This window comes from Nuphar pumila, chromosome 5, assembly GCF_984573655.1.
Source record: "Nuphar pumila chromosome 5, dmNupPumi1.hap1.1, whole genome shotgun sequence".
Lineage (NCBI taxonomy): Eukaryota > Viridiplantae > Streptophyta > Magnoliopsida > Nymphaeales > Nymphaeaceae > Nuphar > Nuphar pumila.
Window position 1 is genome coordinate 132545648 of NC_143253.1, and position 16118 is coordinate 132561765.

The window sequence follows — 16118 nt, forward strand, 5'->3', positions numbered from 1 at the left end:
GAGATTTGCTACTAAATTTTTTACTCTATAAAGCATATATAATTACAAAAAAGGCCTAAGGTCCATGTTTATTGGAGATGATTGGGCAAAAAGTACTTTCTCAAAAATGTCAGATGGTAAAAGATGTGAAAGCATGATTTTGAGTTCCCTTTGATTGACGTGCTTCGATTGGTTGATAGTGATGAAAAGCCTGCCATGGGTTACATCTACGAGAAAACTGACCATACAAAGAAATAGATCAAGGTATAAGTTAATTTTTTTGTATCCTACTAATTATAAATTTTGTTTTTAAATTTTAACTTAGCTTTTATAATGATTATTTTTAGTTATTTTACTTAATAGGTAAATTTGAGTGATGATGAAGAAAGATACGGCCCTGTTTGGAAGATAATCGATAAAAAATGAAGCAATCAATTGCACAAACCTTTGCATGCAGCAAACTTATATTTAAATCCAGCCATATATTATGAGTATGAAAATATTGAGTCCAATGAGGAGATAAAGAATGAGTTATATGATTGCATCAACCGTCTGATTCTAAGTGAAGCGGATCGAGATGCACTAGTAGACCAACTCATAAGATATAGAACTGCTAGTGGGCTGTTGGAATGGACTTAGCAAATAATAAGAGAAAATTGCAAACGCCAGGTAAGATGATTAAATTTCATATAACTCGCTTTACATTATTTTTATAACTTATATATTTTATTTACATCTAATTTGATTTTTTTTGCCATTGGTTGTCCACAGCTCCAGACCTTTGTTTTTGAGTCTTATGCCCCACATGAAGTGTATCCAATTGCGAACGTAACTTGAGTATTGTTGAAGCGGTAAAATATTATTTACAACTAATTAGTAATTATAAAATAATATTTGTCAGTTTGTATTTTTTTTTGCAGATTCATATAAAGAAAAGAAACTGACTTTTGCACAAGATTTAGTTTTTGTGCAATATAATCGGAGATTGAAGCGAAAGTATGAGCAGTGAATGAATAAAGAAGATCTCGACCCCATCGTCTTAAGAGATGTAATAACCATGAATTTTATCAGATAAGTAAACTTGAATTTCATATTAAGAAGCTACTACGAGGATGCTTTCATTGTTTTATTTTATACCTAATTGGATCTCGGATGTCCTGTTCGGATCTTCGATGTCGGATCCTTAAAATACTATTTGGATCTTCGATAATTGGATCCAGATAAATACCTAATAGTAGATTTTAATTTTTGATTTGGATCCTTGATATTGGATCCTCGATATCATGGTAAGATTTGATATTGGATCCAAAACTTATTATGTGAATCTGTGAATTTATAATCAGATCTTAAAAGGGAAAACTTTATATAGGATCCATAGTAGTTTATTGTGAATCCATATCAATCTACCGAAGGTTTGGATCCCAAAATGTATGCCCAAAAAGGTCTGGATCCAAATTACCTTATTTGGATATTGGACATTGGAATTTCTATATGAATGGAGATTCATGCATCGAAAGCGTAAGGTGAAAGGTAAATTTTATTGGAAACATTATAAATTACTTGGAATCCAAGTGAATATATTTGGATCCATAGTGATTTAGCTGGGTCCAAATCAGAAATTTTAATACTAGTAAGTTGAGGAAAAGAAAATCCGGACCCATGGATGGATCCGACCTTTGGATCCACTCCGCAACAATGTCGCGGATCCAGACCGAGTCTGGTTCCCGTGCCGCGGTTTCGGGTTCGAACCCGGACCGCGCACCGCGTACACACGGTAAGTGAATTTTCTTTTTAGTGGGCACTGTGCAGGCCGATAAACAGGGGGGGTCTGTTAGGGTTCTGAAGGAACCCTAACAAATGTAATGAAATGGTGGTCTTCAACAAATTCACGAATAACTCACAAACAAGTGTCTATTGGAGACACTACAAGCATGACCCTTAAAAGGGTATAAAAGGAAGAACACTTGAAAAATAAATAATACTTTATTCATGAACAAAATGCTTAAGAAGCATAGTAATATACATTGAAGGGGTTCACCCCTATATATACAAAAAAGTGGAAGAGAGAGGAGAGCTCATTTTGAGCTCTCCAAAAGATACGTTGGACTGTAGTCCAACGTCTCTTATTATAGTTGTTGGACTACAGTCCAACAGCTATTTGCACAATCAAGTTCCAACTGGATCAAATATCTAGTTTTTATTGAACTAGATGCTAAAAAAGAAAATAAGGAAAAATAGAAAAAGAAAATAATAAAAGAAAATATAATAATATTAAATAATATATATATATATTACAGTTTACATTTTAACACTCCCCCTCAAACTTACGGTACAATGAGCGAAAGTTTGTCTAAGAGGAAGTGAAATCTGGGAGCAGCGAGAGGCTTGGTGAAGAAGTCTGCTAATTGATATTCTGATGTAACATATGGCAGATCAATGGTTCCATGTAAGTATTCCTCTCTGACATAGTGACAGTCCATCTCAATGTGTTTAGTGCGCTCATGGAATGTCTGGTTGCTTGCAATGTAGATCGTACTTTTGTTGTCACAACACATCTTTGAAGCTTGCGTTGCTTTAGCTCCCATATCCGCTAGCAATCGTCTGAGCCAAACAACCTCCATAGTGGTGGTTGTCATGGCTCTGTATTCAGCTTCGGTGGAGGAAAGAGAGACTTTATGCTGCTTCTTGCACCTCCACGAAATTAAGGCTTCACCTAGGAACACACAAAAACCAGTAGTTGAATGTCTATTATTGGGATCACCTCCCCAGTCAGCATCAGTATATGCAATTAAATTTAATGAAGATGAAGCAGACAAGAAGAGTCCTCGTGAAAGAGAGGATTTTAAGTATCTAATAATACGCAAAATTGCTCCCATATGCACGGAGGTGGGAGCATGCTGAAACTGACTGGTTGTATGAACCGCATGAGTTATATCTGGCCTAGTAATGGAAAGATAAGAAAGAGCTCCAACAAGCTGTCTATAAGGAGTAGGATCATCAAGAAGTTCTCCATCATCAATTTTCATTTTAACATTGACAACTTCTGGAGTGTCTACTTTCTTATCATCTATAATTTCAGACCTAGAAACGATATCAAGAGCAAATTTAGATTGAGATGTCAAATACCCCCAAGGTGAATAAGCAACTTCAATGCCTAAAAAATATCTTAATAAACCTAAGTCAGTCATTTCAAAGTGAGTTTTAAGAAGAGGTTTGATATTTGCAACTCTCTGTTTGTTGCCTCCGGTGATGATCATATCGTCCACATAAAGAAGAAGAATAATGATGCCTGCATCAGATTTCTTAACAAACAAAGCAGTGTCAGTTAAACAAGGTTGAAAACCAATATCAAGCATAACATGACTAAATCGGTCATACCAGGCTTTTGGAGCCTGTTTAAGACCATAAAGAGTTTTTTCTAGACGAAGAGCTTTACCCTTAGGGATACTAATACCAGGTGGGGCTTCCATGTATACTTCTTCAACGAGATTCTCATTTAGGAAAGCATTTTTGACATCTAATTGAAAGATAGGTCATGTTCTAATGGAGGCCAAGGCTATTAAAGTTCTAACAGTGGTCATATGTGCCACAGGAGCAAATGTTTCTTCATAATCGATGTCATACTCTTGGGCATATCCTTTTGCTACTAAACGGGTCTTATATCTTTCCAGGGTCCCATCACTTTTGGTTTTGACTTTGTATACCCACCTACAGCCTATAGGTTTCTTACATGGAGGGATATCTTGGATCGTCCAAGTATTGGCCTTTTCTAGTGCATCCAATTCTATTTTCATGGCTTCTATCCATTCTATATGATTTTTGGTTTGAGAATAGGATGATGGTTCAACATATGGTTGTATTAATGTAACGGCGGCCCTATACGTGGGTGAAAAAGATTCATAAGACACATTTTTCTAGAGGTCTAGAGATTCTAGACGTTCTTCTAGGTGAGACTTCAGAGTATTTTTGTAATGCACATGGAAGATTTTGCTCTCTACGTCTTGAATATTGTAGACTAACATCCCTATGGATTTGCTCTTCATTATCATCATTTTCAACAACAATAGGACTTTGATCATTGTCAAGGTCACATCCAACATCACATTCATTGGATTTTGAAGTTGAATCAATTAAAAACGAGTATTCAGTGACATCCTTGGATTTTTCAAATTCAAAGAAGCTTTCTTTTTCCAAAAAAGATACATTTCTTGACACATATAATTTGTCATTTTGAAAATCGAAACACCTGTAGCCTTTTTTATTATCAGCATATCCTAAAAAGGCACATGGGATTGCACGAGGAGAGAGTTTGTTATTTTTGTTGGTGACAACAAAACATTTGCATCCAAAGACTCTTAATCTAGAATAATCTAGAATTAAATTAACAAGCTTTTCTATTGGAGTTGTATTCTTTAATGAGGAAGATGGCATCCTATTAATGAGGTAGGTGGCAGTTAGGACCGCTTCAGCCCAAAAACTTTTTGGAACTTGATTTGCAATTAGCAATGTCCTAGTAGTTTCCATAATGTGCCGATGTTTGCGTTCAGCTAGGTCATTCTGCTGTGGAGTGTGTGGACATGATCTTTGATGTGTAATACCATGTAAATTGAGATAGTCTTTGAATTCGTTGGACATAAACTCTGCCCCTGAATCAGTGCGAAAAACGGAAATATCATTTTGAAACTTATTTTTAACCATTTTATGAAATATTTGGAAGTTAGCAAAGACATCAGATTTATGTTTAAGAAAATAAATCCAAGTATGTCTAGAAAAGTCATCAACAAAAATGACATAATATGTATAACCACCTTTAGAAATAACTGGTGCGGGGCCCCAAACATCCGAATGTATTAACTCAAGTGGTCGTGAGGAAACAAAAGTTCTACTAAGAAATGGTAACCTTTTCATTTTGCCAAGAATGCAGTCTTTACAAGAAAATTTTTCATAATTACAAAATTTTTTCAAACTTGGAAAATATTGAATTTTAGACATATGAGAATGGCCAAGTCTTTTGTGCCATAAATCCAATTCTAATTTCTGAATATTATAACAAAATGCATTCTTGGATAATTCCAAAAAGTCTATGTAATAGAGTCCTCCTTCTCTATGGCCTTCCCCAATCAGTTTCCCTGACTGGCGATCTTGTACCCAACAAGCATGAGAAGAGAATGATATATTACATCCATAATCAGATATTTGCGAGACAGATAAGAGATTCAAATTAAGTTTAGGGATATATCTAACTTCTGGGATAAAAAAAAATTTGGATTTTTGAAGATTTTCAAAACATCCTATTCCTTTTACTTCAAGAGATGTGCCATCGGTTGTAAAAACCTTTGACACACTTGAGTTATTTTTAAGACATTCGGATAGACTATTAACATTTGGGGTCATGTGAAAAGAAGCACCAGAATCTAAAAGCCAAGGAAAGTTACCTGGACCGGAGAAAGATGCAATTGCCGCTCCAGTTGAGGCTTCGGTGAGGAGGATACCCCTTTGAGAAGAGGTTGAAGGATTTCCATCAGTTGAGCCATAGACACAGGTGCATCTTGATCTTTTGACTCGGATTCAACATATGCAACTCTTTTTTCTTCTCTTCTTTTTAACTTTGGACATTGAGGCCTATAGTGCCCCGGTTCATGACAATGATGACAAATAACTTTTCTTTTATCAAAGTCGTCGTTTTGCCTTCCAAAATGAGGCGGCTTGTAAGTATAAGTATGATTCCCCGGTCTAGATACAGCTAAAACTGAGTCATCATCAACTCTTGGAGTACTTTTTCTAAGTCTATTTTCTTCCATAGTGAGCTCTTCTATAGTATCAACAATAGAAGGAATTTTTCCACGATGTAATAGGGCCGATTTGGTGGATTCAAACTCCGGCCTTAGACCATTCACAAATTGATAGAAATGTTCCATATCGAGTTGCTTTTGGCGAAGCTCGATATCTTTGGCACAATGCAATTTGGGCTCAAGAAGAGCCAACTCTTCCCAAAGTTCGGACAACTCATTATAATATTCTCGAATAGTTTTATCTTTTAAAGTCATTGTCCGAACTTTGTCTTGTAAATTGCATACATGTGCAATATCTTTAAGGAAATACATGTTTTTGAGGTATTCCCAAGCCTTATCGGCATGCTCAAACTTAGCTAGACTAGAGCATTTTTTAATGTATATGCTATTGATGAGCCATGACATAATTTTTGCATGCCCTATCCTCCACTCTTTCCATTTCTTTTCATAAGTGGCTAACGCCTTACTCTTCTCTTCTTCCGTTAGAGGAACCTCTTTATCACCCTCTTTCTTGGTAAGAGATAGTTTAGGTTCCAAATCGGAACCATCCACTATACCCCATAAACCTTTTCCCCAAATGTGGTGCTTCATAATCGAAGCCCACATTACATAGTTAGTATCATTTAGCTTCATAGGAATGATGGTGATCTTATCATTGTCATACATCTTTTACAAGGGTAAGAGAGGAATAAATAGGAGAGAGAGAGAGAGAGAGAAAAATAAAAAGAAAAGAAAAAGAGTAGACAAGGGAATAAGAGAGGATACAAAACCAAAATTTTTTGTAGCACAAGTTCGCCTTTCTTCAAACAAATCTTCTTGAGCCAAGAACAAGGTGATGAAACACCTTTTGTAAATGTGGCACGGAAATCGAGGCAGAAGCACTTCAAGATCTAAGGATTTCGTAGCTTTGATACCGTGTAATGAAATGGTGGTCTTCAACAAATGCACGAATAGCTCACAAACAAGTGTCTATTGGAGACACTACAAGCATGACCCTTGAAAGGGTATAAAAGGAAGAACACTTGAAAAATAAATAATACTTTATTCATGAACAAAATGTTTAAGAAGCATAGTAATATACATTGAAGGGGTTCACCCCTATATATACAAAAAAGTGGAAGAGAGAGGAGAGCTCATTTTGAGCTCTCCAAAAGATACGTTGGACTGTAGTCCAACGTCTCTTATTATAGCTGTTGGACTATATTTGCACAGTCAAGTTCCAACAGGAACTTGACTGGATCAAATATCTAGTTTCTATTGAACTAGATGCTAAAAAAGAAAATAAAGAAAAATAGAAAAAGAAAATAATAAAAGAAAATATAATAATATTAAATAATATATATATATATTACAGTTTACATTTTAACAACAAAAACCCAAAGCGATGGGAGGGGGCGGTGCGCAGCCGCCGGAGTGGAAGGGGGGATACCCATCTCCTCCCTTTCCGGGGGCCACCCTCCCTATATTACTCCCCTCTCCTCACCCTCTTCCTCCTGAGCTCTCTCTTTTCCTCTCTATTTCCCCTGCTGCCTTTCTCTCTCCCTCCCTCTCCGCTCTGCCCTCCCTGCGCGTGATTGAGTCGACACGCCGGCCACCCATCGACACTGGCTCCCTCGCAGGTAAGCTTCCACGATCTCTTCCCTCTGTCTTCCTCTTCCTCCCTCTCACGCCCTCTGTCTTCTTCATCTCGTTAATTCCCTTTTTATCTCTCTCTTGACCTCGGATTTCTCTCTCTCTCTTTTGTGTTCACGGAATCAGCGCGAAGAGGGCTCAGTTTCACGGCAGCTGGAGGAAAGCAATAAAAAAATGGGGATTTTTGGTTCAAGGTAGGTTTATTGTTTTTCTTCTTCGGGTGTACCATATGTTGAGCATGTTGTGTGAGGTTTCCACAAATCCTAAATGAAAAGAGGGTTTGGGGGGGGGGGGGGAGTTAAGGTGCCGGAAACCCCAAATCGACAAATTTGGGGATTTCGGATTGCCGATAGTAGGGATCTGTAAATTTGCCGCATACTGTGTTCAAGGATGCAAGGGTACCTCACTGTTTCTTTTTTTTTTCTCTTCACCTTACGGTTGTGTTAGTTGTCATTTTGATGCTTCATAGTAAACGAGTGATGAAATTTGTTTGTTAGCATACCTGTTTCAAATTAGCCTGTCTCCACTTCATGTCATCGCTAAGCAATATAGTTGCACCTATGGGACCAATGATACACATTAAGAAGATCCTATCTTAATATTTATGTTTTTTTTCCTTTCCATCATAAGATGTAGTTTGATCATGTATAGAGTAACGTTCTTTACTGTTCAACTATTCTTCCTTCTCTGGGTAGAGACCGAACACAATATAAAACTGCTTAATATTACTGAGGGCAATGGTCTTGTGTTGATCTGGTGGATATTTGATTGGCATAAAATGAAGCATGGTTTGGGAAAAATGTTAGATCAAAACTTGCAACTGACTTTATCACAGTTGACATGACTCAAAGTTAATTATTTCCTAATTCTATAAGTCTGTGTTGTTTGGGTCTTCAGTTGTATCATTGACTACCATGTATCATTATGACTGAGTTGGCTATCTGTTTTGGAATTTTGTGCTAGGGTGTTTGGTTAGTTATTTGCCTAAAGTCAAATGTAGATTTACAGTTTAAAAGGGGGGGGGGGGTTATAAACTGAATATAATGGCAATTTCTGAATGTGAAATCTATGGGTGTTTATGTATATTTTGGCAATACGAGAAGTCTGTCTTTATTTTTAACATACATAATTTCAGTGAACCTGCATATTTAAAACATGTACAACATATTCTCTGAAGTATTCAATTGCACTAGGTATGTTTAGTCTTTCTGCATTTGATGAAGCACCAAATATGTTCGGATAACGAGTGAGAACTTGGGCTTAGTTGCTAAATGGCATTAGCAGACTCTTTAATTGTTTTTAGCAAACCTATTATTTTATAGGATGGCCTCCTCACATTGTTTCCTTCCTCATTCGATTAAGTGGTGATCCTTGGTTCTCATTGATTAATTAAGTATCTTTCTTCCCTATGGAATTTCTGAATTTCTTATTAGTAAAGAAGTGATGTTTTAGATGTAGAGGTCTGTACTTCTTTCTTTCTTCGCTGTTCATGTAAGATTTATAATCAAAGTCGGTTGCGGTTTGTGTTCTGAAAAAAGGGTTGCACAATCCTCTCAATATCATGATGCTGTGATAGCAAAGAAAAAGTTGCATTTATATCCTATGTGGTTCTTGATAATATAGACAATATATATATCAGTGTTATGACTTAATCGAGATTTCTTTTTCATTTTAGTTCTGAAAATCAGTCTTGACTAACCCTGTCAGGGCACCTTCTTAGAGAAACAAGAAAAGGCAAACAAAGAGAAGATAGATTGAAGGAAAAGAAGAGATTTAAGAAGTGAAAAACACAGGACAGATATCATCAGGTGCCTTAGAATCCATGCCCTACACACAAGAGAAAACAAAAAAGAAAAAAAAGGGCTGCAACCAACAAAATGTCGTAGCAAGATTGCATAGACTGAGCATCACACACACATATATATATGAAAAAAATTCGCTACACTCATGGGTTCCAAACTCACAAGTGAAAAACTTTATTTTTTATATTTTATTTTTCTTGCACATTTGACGCTCCAGATATGATCTACATGTTCAGTTTAGTAGAAACCCACCCTTATATAATGTTTTTCCAATGTGTAGAACAGATTTTGCAAGGGTTGAAAAATCAATGGCCTATAATGTGCCAAATTTTCAGCCCTCTAAAAGTTGTACTTTTCTAACCAAAAATTATGAACCTACCCTTATATATATATATATATATATAGAGAGAGAGAGAGAGAGAGGAGCAGCTGCCTACGACAGCCTACTGTGAGCAAAGGGGGGGGGATCCGAGTTGTTTTTCCCAAATCTGACCACACAGTGTTCGCCATGGTCGATTTGCTAGGAAACAACACTTGGATCATGTATTTTCGATAAATAAAACATGATTTTTTAAGCCTTGAATATTTATGATATTAATAAAAAATTTAAACCATTGATTTTCAAACCTTATAAAAACCTACCTGTGTGTCGGAATCGAATGATGCAAGAGTCCATTCCTATAAAATCAAACACAGAACACATCTGTATGGTGATTCGAGAAAAATATGGAAAAGACCCTTTAAAATCCCGGTAGGCAGCGGTAGGCACGGATCGGTGTAGGCTTTCTCTCTCACTATATATATATAAGCAAAACAACATTTCGGCACAACTAATTTCAGCTTATAGGACATCTTTGCTGGTCATTCTTTCCTGCTAACACCCAACAAAAACAGTGGACAAAAGGAATACAAAGTAGCTAAGATCTTGAGAAGTCGTTGACAGAATTGTTTTAATTTTGCACACACACACCAAAGTCGTTAGATCTTTAAATCCTAATCCAATAGTGTAGTTACAGGGCCAATGTAGAGACAGTGTCCATTAGCACATTACAAGACATAAGACAACAGCCATATAGCTACATGGCTTTCTTCAAGCCAACATCTGTTCTATACTTGAAAATAAATAGGAGCATCAGACAAATAAAGTTTTCACAACAAGCAGCTTGGCTGCAATTTCTTGAAACATATTATGCTAACAATGACTTGAAACTGTATGTTGGTGAAAAGCCATAAAATTTTCAATAATTTATTTGTACCTGATAAAATGCCATGCATTGAAGCACAAATTTATCAACAGAATCAAGCTCCAAATCCAAGACACCATCATAATCCTTGACCTGTAATCATGGTGACACTAAGTCAACAAAGTGCAACATCGAAACAACCAAACACTTATATGTTCTCTTTTATTATACATACTGCATCTGCAAACTCCCCAAGTGCATGGTGGCAAGAGGCACGTAAATACATGCACTCAATATTGGAGCTCTCGATGCTCAATCCAATAGACAAGTCCTTGACAGCATTTCTGCAACAGGAAAACTTGTTTCATGAACATGCACAAGTAACAATCTGTTTTGTGTGCAATACTGCAATCCATTCAAAAACGAGTAGCATAGCATATTGGTGTATGACTTAGGTGCAGACATTAACCTTTTTTGTCCGATCCTGTAAATCCTTTTAATAGACAGATGCTAGATGAACTTTAGTCAATTTCCATTCTATTTGAGCTAAATTCTGTAGTTTGTATATAGTGTTGGTTTAATCATCCAATTGGTAAGGCATACTGTATCCATCAAAAAAGTTCAATACAAACTTATCTTGCATAATATCAAGATGATGCACTGGGAAAAGATGTTTGTGCTTTTCCTTTTCCATCTCTATTTTTTCTTGTCTTTTTCTTTTCTTTTTTCTATTTTTCCCTTGGGGCCATTCAAGACAGCTGGCTTCAATATCATATTTTGTTGCCATCCTAGTCAGATTGCAACACCATGTGGCATGACTGCAATGAAGATCTATAACACGCTAGGAGAAACATCTAAACACTGGACAACATCATTACTATAGCAAGGCAAATTGCAGTGTCTTCATATGGAACAGAAACTAAATTACCAAGTATAAAATGTTAAAATATATGTAATCTATATATTTATATATATATATCTATATATATATATATATATAAATATATTTATCATACACTACCCGATAAGGGGTAGTTCTGTAAACTCGTCCAATAGGGGCATTTTAGTCTTTTTCTTTTTTCCTCTATTTTTTTCCTTTCTCTTTTTCTATTTTTTCTTATTTCTTTTTCTGTTTTTTTTTAGCTTTTGTGCATTTAATGCACAGCCATTGGGGGCCCAACGACTCCTTGTTGGGACTCTCAATGGTCCCTCTCTCTTGCTTTTCTCTAACTCTCACTCCTCTCTTGCCTATAAATAAGTGGGGTCTCCCCCTTTGTATGTGTGGCTTCTTCAAGCCTTTTAGTGCCTTTATAAGATTTTATGTTTTCTAGCCATTATTGGCTTTTATGTATGTCCTCTTTTGGACTTGTTCTTTGATTTCTATGTGTGAATGTCCATTGTAGGACATACATTTCTTTTCCGCATATTTCATTACATGGTATCAGAGCCTTGGTTGTGCTCTTGATTCATATATAGCTAGTTGTCTAGTTTTTCCTCTCTCTTGGTTTGTCCTCCATTCTTGATTATAGGATGGAAGGAGAACAAAAGATTGATCTCTCCTTCAAGCTTAATGGTACTAACTACATGATGTGGGCCGCCGCCATGGAGAACAACCTCAAAGGTAAAAAGCTTTGGGGATATGTTATGGGCACCATTAGAGAACCTCAACTTCAACTTACGAAAATAGATGGTGATCAAGAAAAAGCTCTAGAAGGAAATGCTCGCATGAAGGCTATTGAAGATCACCAATCCAAGGTAGAAGATTGGGAAAGTAAGCATGCAAAAATTCTTGCATGGTTTATGAACAACGTGGAGCTAAAGATTTGCGCCAACATTGCTAAATTCCGCCTAGCAAATGAAGCATGGTTCTTTATGAAAGGTATGTATACCCAAAAAGACCTTACTCGTCAATTCTTTATCCAAGAAAAAATCCGTACCATTAAGCAAGGTGAAATGAGTGTAAGAGATTACTATAACACTCTTGGACCTTTATAGGATGAGCTATCCCTTCTTGAACCCAAATGGGTATCTAGTGAAGATGTGGAAATGCGAAGAGAACAAATGGAAAAAGAACACTTTTTCCAATTTTTACATGGGCTTAGGCCCGAATATGAACAAGTTAGGTCCTCCCTTCTTCATAGATCAAAACCGCTTCCATTGGAAGATGCCATAGCCGAAATATGCCAAGAAGAAATGTGTCTTGGCATGATTAAAGGAGGAGATGAAGTTCTTGCCGTGTCTAAACCCGGCAATCATATGAAAGCATATAAGCCTCCACACTTTGGGAGGCAAAACAACTATAATGGCAATTATAGGAAAGCCATTTGCCATCATTGTCAAGAACCGGGTCATATAAGACCTAATTGTCCAAAGATAAATGAACCTCCAAAAGGGAAAGTTGCTATTATTGAAGAAATCCCACAAAAGGAAGAGCCAATGAAAAGGAAAGAGTCATTTTCCCTTGCTCAACTATCCGAAGCACTTCAAATTCTACTCAAATCGCCGTCAACTTCGGGAGCCGCCATTGCCTCTTCTTCTCCTCCAGGTACGCCTTCTTGGATTCTTGATTCTGGAGCATCTTTTCATATGACCCCTATTGAAAATGGATTATCCAATGTATATAGCAACTCCAAAAATTCTTATGTTTCCACCGCCGATGGTACCTCTTTACAAGTTAAAAGTTTTGGAACCTTAGACTTTTCAAAAGATTTTTTTTTGCCAAATGTAAGAGTAGTACCTCAACTTAATTTAAATATTTTATCTGTCTCTCAAATATGTGATCATGGATGTGAAATCTCCTTCTCAACCAAGGATTGCTCTATACAGGATCTCCAGTCCGGGAAGCGGATTGGGCAAGGCCATAGGAGGGGAAATCTCTACTACATGAACAATTTGAAACTTCCCACTAACTCATTTTGTAATCATATCCAAGATAAAAATATAGAAACTTGGCATCAAAGACTTGGACATCCAAGCTTCTTAAAAATGTACTCCTTTCCTTTTGGAAAGAAATTTTGTAATGAGAAACATTTTGTTTGCAAGAGTTGCATTTTTGGAAAAATGAAATCCACCCTTTTTCCAAAAAGAACATTTGTGTCCAAAAGACCCTTTGAATTAGTTCATTTGGATGTTTGGGGTCCTTCTCCGGTCATATCAAAAGGAGGATACTCATATTATGTTACTTTCATTGATGATTTCACTCGATATGTGTGGATCTATTTTCTCAATCTAAAATCCGAAGTTTTTAATTTCTTTAAATAATTTCATATGATTGTCAAAAATCAATTTTCAACTAATATCTTCATTCTTCGATCCGATTTCGGTGGAGAATATCTATCAAATGAATTTCAAGAATACTTAGAAACCAATGGCATTTGTCATCAAAGGTCATGTCCTAGGACTCCCCAACAAAACGGTCTAGCCGAAAGGAAGCATAGACACATCTTGGAAACCACTAGGACTCTTCTTATTTCCAAAGAAATTCCAAAATGTTATTGGGCCGAAGCCGCCTTAACTTTCACTTATTTGATAAATAGAATGATATCCTCATCCTTACAAAATATATCTCCATATGAAAAACTCTTTGAAAGAACACCCGATTTTAATAGATTAAGAATTTTTGGGTGTAAGTGTTTTGTCCTTACACATAAAAGAGATAAGTTATCTCCCAAAGCTATCGAATGTGTGTTTTTAGGATACGAAGAAAATCAAAAAGGTTTTAGGTGCTTCGACCCCAAAAGCAACAAACTATATGTATCCAAAGATGTTACCTTTTTAGAAAATGAGAACGGCTTTGAGAAAAATAAAGATATTGATGAAAGCGAATATGCTTTCTTATTTGATCTTCTCTCTCAAGAAGATGTGACTCCTCACGTAGAGGATGTTCCTAATGATTTAGAGGATACTCCTCTTAGTAATGTTGAAAATGGAAGTAATGATGTTGAAAATAGGTCAATTCAAACCTATGCTAGGCGTGGTCAAGAAGCTCCCATAAGCGCTTTAGAAAAATATTCTCAAAGTTCCAACATAGAAGAAACCTCTTTAAGGAGATCTAGCCGAATCTCCAATCCTCCTAATAGGTTTGTTTCCTATGAATCCCTAACACCTAAATATAGGGTATGCCTAATTGCATTACACTCTTATCATGAACCATCACACTATAATGAAGCAAAAAACATTCCTCAATGGGTTGAAGCCATGAAACTAGAACTTAGTGCCCTTGAAAAGGCTAAAACTTGAGAAATAACTTCATTACCCACTGGAAAGAAGTCTATTGGATGTAGATGGGTCTTCAAAATTAAAACTAAAAGTGATGGGTCATTAGAACGTTATAAAGCTAGGTTGGTAGCCAAAGGATATGCTCAAGAGTACGGAATAGACTATAAAGAAACCTTCGCTCCCGTAGCTAGAATGACTAGTGTTAGGACTCTTATTGCGGTTGCATCCGTTAAAAAATGACCTATCTATCAATTGGATGTTAAGAACGCATTTCTTAATGGCGAACTAAGTGAAGAGGTCTATATGGATCCTCCACCAGGAGTATCTATTGGTGAAAACAAAATTCTTAAACTAAAAAAGGCACTATATGGGTTAAAACAAGCTCCGAAAGCTTGGCATGACAGATTTAGCAATGTAATGACTAGCTTAAATTTTCGTTCATGTTATACTGACACTGCATTATTTGTGAAAAGTGCAAGGTCCTCTGTAGTTATTCTACTACTATATGTTGATGATATGATCATCACTGGAAGTGATGAGCAAGGAATCCATGATATTAAGAAAATTTTAAAAGAAAATTTTGACATGTCTGTGACATGTCTGACCTTGGTTTCTTAAGATATTTTCTAGGTATTGAAGTTGCATATTCACCCCGAGGGTATATTCTCTCTCAGATGAAACTTGTTGCTGACATTTGTGCCAAGTCTGGAATTTCGGATGATAAAAAGACAGAAACCCCTGAGGTTATCAATGCAAAGCTAAGGCTAGAAGATGGGACACTTCTCGAGAATCCTACTCCCTACCGTCAACTCGTTGGGTCTCTGACATACTTATCCATCACTCGGCCAGACATAGCTCATGCAGTTCACTCTGTCAGTCAGTTTCAACATGCACCTACAACTGTGCACATGAGTGCAGTCTTAAGGATTGTCAGATATATTAAAAACACCATAACTAAGGGAGTTTTTCTTTCCTCTTCATCATCCCTTGATTTAATTGCTTATACAGATGCTGATTGGGGAGGAAATCCCAATGATAGAGTCTCAACCACTGGTTTTTGTGTTTTCTTAGGTGACTATGATTTCTTGGAGATACAAGAAGCAGCATAAAGTATTATTATCCTCAACTAAAGCGGAATATCGTGCAATGGCCACTACAACCATAGAGCTTGTGTGGCTTAGAAGTCTCCTCTGTGATATGGGCATCGTCATCTCAATTCCTTCGAAGATGTGTTGCGATAACAAGAGTGTTATCTATATTGCAAGCAACCACACCTTCCATGAGCGTACTAAACACATTGAGATGGATTGCCACTATGTTCGAGATGAATACCTAAAAGGAACCATAGCACTGCCCTACGTCACATCCGAGTACCAGTTGGCGGACTTCTTCACCAAAGCTCTTACTGCTCCTCGTTTCATGTTTCTTCTCAACAAGCTTTCCGTTGTATCCCCGTAAAGCTTGAGGGAGGGTGTTAAAATATATGTAATCTATATATATTTATATATATA

The 16118-nt window shown here is 36.6% G+C and overlaps 1 protein-coding gene across 2 annotated transcripts in view; it reads right to left on the reverse strand.

The window, feature by feature from the left end:
- Positions 1-16118, reverse strand: part of LOC149838794 (suppressor of RPS4-RLD 1-like) — a 116252-nt gene that overhangs the window by 58902 nt on the left and 41232 nt on the right. For both annotated transcript variants that reach the window (XM_090006818.1, XM_090006819.1), the window contains exons 12-13: positions 10625-10733; positions 10462-10542 (exon numbers count right to left, since the gene is read on the reverse strand). In XM_090006818.1, the coding sequence (XP_089862944.1) occupies positions 10462-10542; positions 10625-10733 (190 nt within the window). The remainder of the gene's footprint in view (positions 1-10461; positions 10543-10624; positions 10734-16118) is intronic.